The 9,958-nt window shown below is 41.3% G+C and overlaps 1 protein-coding gene across 3 annotated transcripts in view; it reads left to right on the forward strand.

Moving 5' to 3' along the window:
• Positions 1-9,958, forward strand: part of PLA2G7 (phospholipase A2 group VII) — a 34,585-nt gene extending 24,627 nt beyond the window's left edge. For 2 of the 3 annotated variants that reach the window (XM_022582061.2, XM_022582063.2), the window contains 2 exons: positions 8,881-9,029; positions 9,467-9,958. In XM_022582061.2, coding sequence (XP_022437769.2) covers positions 8,881-9,029; positions 9,467-9,609 — 292 coding nt within the window. In that variant the 3' untranslated portion in view covers positions 9,610-9,958. The other variant, XM_089918645.1, reaches the window with a different exon arrangement.

Genomic DNA, 9,958 nt, shown 5'->3' on the forward strand with positions numbered 1-9,958 from the left:
CGGGGGCTACTCTTCGTTGCGGTGCGTGCACGGGCTTCTCATTGTGGTGGCTTCTCTTGTTGTGGAGCACAGGCTCTAGGCACGCGGGCTCAGTAGTTGTGCCTCGCGGGCCCTAGAGCGCAGGCTCAGTAGTTGTGGCGCACGGGCTTAGTTGCTCCACAACATGTGGGATCTTCCTGGACCAGGGATTGAACCCGTGTCCCCTGCATTGGCAGGCGGATTCTTATCCACTGCGCCACCAGGGAAGTCCCTCAAGAGACTTTAGATAGATGGTGAGGAAGGATCTAGATATTTAAGGTAAGATGTCAACTTAGCTTATTGGTATGTGCAAGTCTATTTAATTCTAAAGCAGAAATATTACAGAACACCCAACCTTCCTTATTGGCTATCACTCTCTCTGTTTCTTCCCTTCTCTGCTAGAAAGAAGAGCTTGTACTTAATATTCCCTGTCCTTACATACATTTACTCTGACTTCTGCAGTCTGTCTTCCTGAACTGCCACCAGTGAGCTGAAAATGGCCCCACTGAGGACATAGAAGTTTCAGTCGCCTATTGGCAGCCTCAGCCTTTCTCTCTGCATCCCTCCCACCTGTTGACTACCCCCATTTCTCCTCCCTTGGGTACACTAACCCCACTCTCTCCTGCTTCTCGCATCCTGTAGATGGCTTCCTCCCTTTCTCGCCCACCATCTCCTCCTCTTCAGGCCATCTCTCCACTGTTGGTGGCATCCGGGGTTCTGCTCTCAGCTGTGCTGCGACCCTGCCTCTATTTACCTTCTTTATACTTCTGACTCTCAAGTTTGGATTGGGATGTGGGGAAGAGTGAGCAGTGTCTGGGCCTCGGTTTTGTGTAGAGATACCTAAAAGAATGGTGGTTTGCTTATAAGCAGCAAAGTGAAGAGGAAAAGTGGCATTGGGTGGGGCTGGAAAGGTGTGGTTTAGCCTTGGGTAAAGATGTCTGGCCACAAATTAGCAAAGTATATAATTTGTATATTATTAATGAAATCTATGGAGGAGATGAGACCACAAAGTGCGAAAAGAACTGGTCTAATAGGATCTTGAGGATTTAGGGGAAGAGCCAGTGAAGAACAGAGTAGTTCGGGAAAGGAGGGAAAATGTGATGTCAAGGGAAAAAACAAATGCAAGAAAATCAAGTGTCACATGTCTCAGAGGTAGTAGAAAATGTGCAGTAAAAAATGGCCATTTTGGGGAGAAGCTTCAAGACGGTGGAGGAGTAAGACGCGGAGATCACCTTCCTCCCCACAGATACATCAGAAATACATCTACACGTGGAACAACTCCTACAGAACATCTACTGAATTCTGGCAGAAGATCTCAGACCTCCCAAAAGGCAAGAAACTCTGCACGTACCTGGGTAGGGCAAAAGAAAAAAGAATAAACAGAGACAAAAGGATAGGGACGGGACCGGCACCAGTGGGAGGGAGCTGTGAAGGAGGAAAGGTTTCCACACACTAGAAGCCCCGGAGACGGGGGTTGGAGGGGTTGGAGGGGGGGAAGCTTCGGAGCCGCGGAGGAGAGCACAGCAACAGGGGTGCGGGGGGCAAAGCGGAGAGATTCCCGCACAGAGGATCAGGGCCGACCGGCACTCACCAGCCTGAGACGCTTGTCTGCTCCCCCGCCGGGGCGGGCGGGGGCTGGGAGCTGAGGCTTGGGCTTCAGAGGCCAGATCCCAGGGAGAGGACTGGGGTTGGCGGCGTGAACACAGCCTGAAGGGGTTAGTGTGCCACAGCTAGCGGGGAGGGAGTCCGGGGAAAAGTCTGGAGCTGCTGAAGAGGCAAGAGACCATTGTTTCCGGGTGCCGGAGGAGAGAGGATTCAGAGCGCCATCTAAACGAGCCCCAGAGACGGGCGCGAGCCACGGCTAAAATCGCGGACCCCAGAGATGGGCATGAGACCCAAGGCTGCTGCTGCCGCCACCAAGAAGCCTGTGTGCGAGCACAGGTCACTATCCACAGCCCCCTTCCAGGGAGCCTGTGCAGCCCGCCACTGCCAGGGTCCCGGGACCCAGGGACAACTTCCCCGGGAGGACGCACGGCGCGCCTCAGGCTCGTGCAACGTCACGCCGGCCTCTGCCGCCGCAGGCTCGCCCCGCCCTCCGTGCCCCTCCCTCCACCCCGGCCTGAGTGAGCCAGACCCACGAATCAGCGGCTCCTTTAACCCCGTCCTATCTGAGCAAAGAACAGACGCCCTCCGGCAACCTACATGCAGAGGCGGGGCCAAATCCAAAGCTGAACCCCGGGAGCTGTGTGAACAAAGAAGAGAAAGGGAAATCTCTCCCAGCAGCCTCAGAAGCAGCGGATTAAATCTCCACAATCAATTTGATGTACCCTGCATCTGTGGAATACCTGAATAGACAATGAATCATCCCAAATTGAGGAGGTGGACTTTGGGAGCAATGATATATATTTTTTTTTTCCCTTTTTCTTTTTTGTGAGTGTGTATGTGTATGCTTCTGTGTGTGATTTTTGTCTGTATAGTTTGCTTTTACCATTTGTCCTAGGGTTCTGTCTGTCCGGTTTTTTCTGTTTTGTTTTGTTTTGTTTAGCATAATTTTTAGCACTTGTTATCATTGGTGGATTTGTTTTTTGGTTTGGTTGCTCTTTCTTTCTTTTTTTTATTACTTAAAAATACTTTTTTAATAACTATTTTTTATTTTAATAACTTTATTTTATTTTATCTTCTTCTTTTTTTTTCCTCACTTTTATTCTGAGCCGTGTGGATGACAGGCTCTTGGTGCTCCAGCCAGGGGTCAGGGCTGTGCCTCTGAGGTGGGAGAGCCAACTTCAGGACACTGGTCCACAAGAGACCTCCCAGCTCCACATAATATCAAACGGTGAAAATCTCCCAGAGATCTCCATCTCAACACCAGCACCCAGCTCCACTCAATGACCAGCAAGCTACAGTGCTGGACACCCTATGCCAAACAACTAACAAGGCAGGAACACAACCCCACCCATTAGCAGAGAGGCTGCCTAAAATCATAATAAGGCCACAGACACCCCAAAACACACCACCGGACGTGGACCTGCCCACCAGAAAGACAAGATCCAGCCTCATCCACCAGAAAACAGGCACTAGTCACCTCCACCAGGAAGCCTACACAACCCACTGAACCAACCTTAGCCACTGGGGGCAGACACCAAAAACAACGGGAACTACGAACCTGCAGCCTGTGAAAAGAAGACCCCAAACACAGTAAGTTAAACAAAATAAGAAGACAGAGAAACACACAGCAGATGAAGGAGCAAGGTAAAAACCCACCAGACCTAACAAATGAAGAGGAAATAGGCAGTCTACCTGAAAAAGAATTCAGAATAATGAAAGTAAAGATGATCCAAAATCTTGGAAATAGAATGGAGAAAATACAAGAAACGTTTAACAAGGACCTAGAAGAACTAAAGAGCAAACAAACAGTGATGGACAACACAATAAATGAAATTAAAAATTCTCTAGAAGTGATCAACAGCAGAATAACTGAGGCAGAAAAACGGATAAGTGATGTGGAAGATGAAATACTGGAAATAACTACTGCAGAGCAGAATAAAGAAAATAAAATGAAAAGAATTGAGGACAGTCTCAGAGACCTCTGGGACAACATTAAACACACCAACCTTCGAATTATAGGGGTCCCAGGAGAAGAAGAGAAAAAGAAAGGGACTGAGAAAATATTTGAAGAGATTATAGTTAAAACTTCCCTATTATGGGAAAGGAAATAGTTAATCAAGTCCAGGAAGCACAGAGAGTCCCATAAAGGATAAATCCAAGGAGAAACACACCAAGACACATATTAATCAAACTATCAAAAATTAAATACAAAGAAAAAATATTAAAAAGCAGCAAGGGAAAAACAACAAATAACATACAAGGGAATCCCCATAAGGTTAACAGCTGATCTTTCAGCAGAAACTCTCCAAGCCAGAAGGGAGTGGCAGGACATATTTAAAGTGATGAAGGGGAAAAACCTATAACCAAGATTACTCAACCCAGCAAGGATCTCATTCAGATCTGACGGAGAAATTAAATCCTTTACAGACAAGCAAAAGCTAAGAGAATTTAGCACCACCAAACGAGCTTTACAACAACTGCTACAGGAACTTCTCTAGGCAGGAAACACAAGAGTAGGAATGGTAACAGAAACATAAGTATCAATAATTACTCTAAATGTAAATGGATTAAATGCTCCAACCAAAAGACACAAGCTTACTGAATGGATACAAAAACAAGACCCACATATATGCTGTCTATAAGAGACCCACTTCAGACCTAGGGAGACATACAGACTGAAAGTGAGGGGATGGAAAAAGATATTCCATGCAAATGGAAATCAAAAGAAAGCTGGAGTAGCAATTCTCGCATCAGAAAAAATAGACTTTAAAACAAAGACTATTACAAAAGACAAAGAAGGACACTACATAATGATCAAGGGATCAATCCAAGAAGAAGATATAACAATTGTAAATATTTATGCACCCAACATAGGCGCACCTCAATACATAAGGCAAATACTAAGAGCCAAAAAAGGGGAAATGGACAGTAACATAATCATAGTAGGGGACTTTAACACCCCACTTTCACCAATGGACACATCATCCAAAATGAAAATAAATAAGGAAACGCAAGCTTTAAATGACACATTAAATGAGATGGACTTAATTGATATTTATGGGAAATTCCATCCAAAAACAACAGAATACACTTTCTTCTCAAGTGCTCATGGAACATTCTCCAGGATAGATCATATCTTGGGTCACAAATCAAGCCTTGGTAAATGTAAGAAAATTTAAATTGTATCAATATCTTTTCCGACAACAACACTATGAGACTAGATATCAATTACAGGAAAAAATCTGTAAAAATTACAAACACATGGAGGCTAAACAATACACTACTTAATAACCAAGAGATCACTGAAGAAATCAAAGAGGAAATTAAAAAAATACCTAGAAACAAATGACAGTGAAAACACGATGACCCAAAACCTATGGGATGCAGCAAAAGCAGTTCTAAGAGGGAAGTTTATAGCAATACAATCCTACCTTAAGAAACAAGAAACATCTCAAATAAACAACCTAACATTACACCTAAAGCAATTAGAGAAAGAACAAAAAAAACCCCAAAGTTAGCAGAAGGAAAGAAATCATAAAGATCAGATCAGAAATAAATGAAAAAGAAACGAAGGAAACTATAGCAAAGATCAATAAAACTAAAAGCTACTTCTTTGAGAAGATAAACAAACTTGATAAACCATTAGCCAGACTCATCAAGAAAAAGAGGGAGAAGACTCAAATCAATAGAATTAGAAATGAAAAAGGAGAAGTAACAACTGACACTGCAGAAACACAAAGGATCATGAGAGATTACTACAAGCAACTATATGCCAATAAAATGACAACCTGGAAGAATTGGAGAAATTCTTAGAAATGCAAAACCTTCCAAGACTGAACCAGGAAGAAATAGAAAATATGAACAGACCAATCACAAGCACCGAAACTGAAACTGTGATTAAAAATCTTCCAACAAACAAAAGCCCAGGACCAGATGGCTTCACAGGCGAATTCTATCAAACATTTAGAGAAGAGCGAACACCAATCTTTCTCAAACTCTTCCAAAATATAGAGAGGGAGGAACACTCCCAAACTCATTCTACGAGGCCACCATCACCCTGATACCAAAACCAGACAAAGATGTCACAAAGAAAGAAAACTACAGGCCAATATCACTGATGAACATAGATGCAAAAATCCTCAACAAAATACTGGCAAATAGAATCCAACAGCACATTAAAAGGATCATACACCATGATCAAGTGGGGTTTATCCCAGGAATGCAAGGATTCTTCAATATATGCAAATCAATCAATGTGATACAGCATATTAACAAATTGAGGGAGAAAAACCATATGATCATCTCAATAGATGCAGAGAAAGCTTTCGACAAAATTCAACACTGATTTATGATAAAAATCCTCCAGAAAGTAGGCATAGAGGGAACTTACCTCAACATAATAAAGGCCATATATGACAAACCCACAGCCAACATCGTCCTCAATGGTGAAAAACTAAAACCAATCCCACTAAGATCAGGAACAAGAAAAGGTCGCCCACTCTCACCACTAGTATTCAACATAGTTTTGGAAGTTTTAGCCACAGCAATCAGAGAAGAAAAACAAATAAAAGGAATCCAAATCAGAAAAGAAGAAGTAAAGCTGTCACTGTTTGCAGATGACATGCTGCTATACATAGAGAATCCTAAAGATGCTACCAGAAAACTACTAGAGCTAATCAATGAATTGGGTAAAGTAGCAGGATACCAAATTCATGCACAGAAATCTCTTGCATTCCTATACACTAATGATGAAAAATCTGAAAGTGAAATTAAGAAAACACTCCCATTTACCATTGCAACAAAAATAATAAAATATCTAGGAATAAACCTACCTAAGGAGACAAAAGACCAGTATGCAGAAAATTATAAGACACTGATGAAAGAAATTAAAGATGATACAAATAGGTGGAGAGATATACCATGTTCTTGGATCGGAAGAATCAACACTATGAAAATGACTATACTACCCAAAGCAATCTACAGATTCAATGCAATCGCTATCAAACTACCACTGGCATTTTTCACAGAACTAGAACAAAAAATCTCACAATGTGTATGGAAACACAAAAGACCCCAAATAGCCAAAGCAATCTTGAGAAAGAAAAACAGAGCTGGAGGAATCAGGCTTCGTGACTTCAGACTATATTACAAATCTACAGTAATCAAGACAGTATGGTACTGGCACACAAACAGAAATATAGATCAACGGAACAGGACAGAAAGCCCAGAGATAAACCCAAACACATATGGTCACCTTATCTTTGATAAAGCAGGCAAGAATATACAGTGGAGAAAAGATTGCCTCTTCAATAAGTGGTGCTGGGAAAACTGGACAGCTACATGTAAAAGAATGAAATTAGAACACTCCCTAACACCATACACAAAAATAAACTAAAAATGGATTAAAGACCTAAATGTAAAGCCACACAGTATTAAACTCTGAGAGGAAAACATAGGCAGAACATTCCATGACATAAATCACAGCAAGATCCTTTTTGACCCACCTCCTAGAGAAATGGAAATAAAAACAAAAATAAACAAATGGGACCTAATGAAACTTAAAAGCTTTTGCACAGCAAAGGGAACCATAAACCAGAGGAAAAGACAACCCTCAGAATGGGAGAAAATATTTGCAAATGAAGCAACTGACAAAGGATTAATCTCCAAAATTTACAAGCAGCTCATGCAGCTCAGTATCAAAAAATCAAACAACTCAATTCAAAAATGGGCAGAAGACCTAAATAGACATTTCTCCAAAGAAGATATACAGATTGCCAACAAACACAGGAAAGAATGTTCAACATCATTAGTCATTAGAGAAATGCAAATCAAAACTACAATGAGATATCATCTCACACCTGTCAGAATGGCCATCATCAAAAAATCTACAAACAATAAATGCTGGAGAGGGTGTGGAGAAAAGGGAACCCTCTTGCACCGTTGGTGGGAATGTAAATTGATACAGCCACTATGGAGAACAGTACGGATGTTCCTTAAAAAACTACAAATAGAACTACCATACAACCCAGCAATCCCACTACTGGGCATATACCCTGAGAAAACCATAATTCAAAAAGAGTCATGTACCACAATGTCCATTGCAGCTCTGTTTACAATAGCCAGGACATGGAAGCCACCTAAGTGCCCATCAACAAATGAATGGATAAAGAAGATGTGGCACATATATATATACAATGGAATATTACTCAGCCTTAAAAAGAAACGAAATTGAGTTATTTGTAGTGAGGTGGATGGACCTAAAGTATGTCATACAGAGTGAAGTAAGTCAGAAAGAGAAAAACCAATACTGTATGCTAACACATATATATGGAATCTAAGAAAAACAAAAAGGTCATGAAGAACCTAGGGGCAAGACGGGAATTAAATATGCAGACCTACTAGAGAATGGACTTGAGGATATGGGGAGGTGGAAGGGTAAGCTGGGACGAAGTGAGAGAGAGGCATGGACATATATACACTACCAAATGTAAAATAGATAGCTAGTGGGAAGCAGCCGCATAGCACAGGGAGATCAGCTCGGTGCTTTGTGACCACCTGGAGGGGTGGGATAGGGAGGGTGGGAGATGCAAGAGGGAAGAGATATGGGAACATATGTATATGTATAACTGATTCACTTTGTTATAAAGCAGAAACTACCACACCATTGTAAAGCAATTATACTCCAATAAAGATGTTAAAAAAAAATGGCCATTCTATTTGATGTTAGGCTGTTGGTGAATTTCAAGTCCATCAATAAGGGATATTTATGAGGTGCTTACAGTTTAAATAATACAAGGCAAAATTTTGTTTGTCTATCTTTTAACCTACTTAATCCAAGGCTTAAATGCAAAGTGTTTTTGCCCAACAGCAAATAGATATCCAGTTAAGTGTGGTGGTAAGGGGGCAGGATTCTGGCTCTGAGTTCAGGGACCCTCAACATATAAAGCATTCCACCTACTCAAATTGAAAGTAATCATGTCCTCTACAAAGCTGGAATCATCTCTTCTAAAACCAAGATGCCAAGCAAGACAGCAATCTTTGCCTTATTGATCTAGACGGGAGGAAGAATATATACTCTAGCACCCCTAAATGAACATCTTTGTGACCCTCAAGTACATCTAAGGAGATCAAATCTACAAATTTTGTTTCCTTGGTTTTCGTAAATAGGCCAACCAGACCAGCATCTTCCCTGCACGGTAACTACAGAAATAATTTTGTCCAACAAAGTGATTTGTAAATGTCTCCTTTCTCTTTCAGGGGTTCAGTCCATCAGAATTTTGTTGACTTCACGTTTGCAACTGGCAAAATAATTGGCTACATATTCACACTGAAAGGAGAAATAGATTCAAACGTAGCCATGAGTCTTAGCAACAAAGCTTCGTTAGCATTCTTGCAAAAGCATTTAGGTAAGAAAGGGATCTTCTTTCCTGACATAAACCAGATGATTCTCAGGAAAAAACTGTTTATCTTAACTGTGCATGAGTCCCATTTTGACTGTTCCCAGTTGGTTTACAATGGAACACTGCAGTCAGTCCATTTGAAAACAATTTAATTTTGCTGCTTTGCATACTATGCGTCATAGGCAGCAAGCCTACCTGTTAGAGCTAATAGTCTTTCTGTGAAGGCTGGGGCGGATTTCCATGCAGAGGATTCGGGCAGCATAGTGCCTCAATTCCATCTCTCGTTCTGATGTTGCAGCCACACAGAGCTCACACAGAGCACCTTGCCTCCATAATGGTGACGCAATGTGGGTCGTTTGTGAGGCTAGGGTGCCACCTAGAGGCACTGAACTGTTTAACACTTTCCAAAGTTGAATATGTTTAGTGACATTTGTATTTTACAGGACTTCAGAAAGATTTTGATCAGTGGGATTCTTTAATTGAAGGGGAAGATGACAATCTTATTCCAGGAACCAACATTGACACAACCAACCACCATGCCACCCTGCAGAACTCTACAGGAATAGAGAAGCCGAATTCAGATTAAAAGAGCTTTTTAAAAAGTCTTGTTTAAAAACTGTCTGTGTGTGTGTGTATGATTTTAATGTATTTTCTCAAATAACTCATATTTGAAAATGTAGGCTGTACCACAATAGTGATTGAAGCTTGGATTAAGATTTTTTTTCCTTTAAATGTAAAGAAAGACTGCTACATATAAAAATCATACCAGCCTAAATTTTAGTTTTACTAAAGTGATCCTTTCTCGGTGTCACAATAAAAAACTGATTTTACATTACTTTAATGGACAAGTATATTAAAACAGGCATCATGCCATTGAAAATGTGTTACAATGACCTAACACTCCCTAAAAACATAATAAAAACAGATTTTCTTGC

Source organism: Delphinapterus leucas, chromosome 10 (assembly GCF_059928025.1).
Source record: "Delphinapterus leucas isolate spDelLeu-1000000601 "Yukka" chromosome 10, BTC_Dleu_Yukka2, whole genome shotgun sequence".
Lineage (NCBI taxonomy): Eukaryota > Metazoa > Chordata > Mammalia > Artiodactyla > Monodontidae > Delphinapterus > Delphinapterus leucas.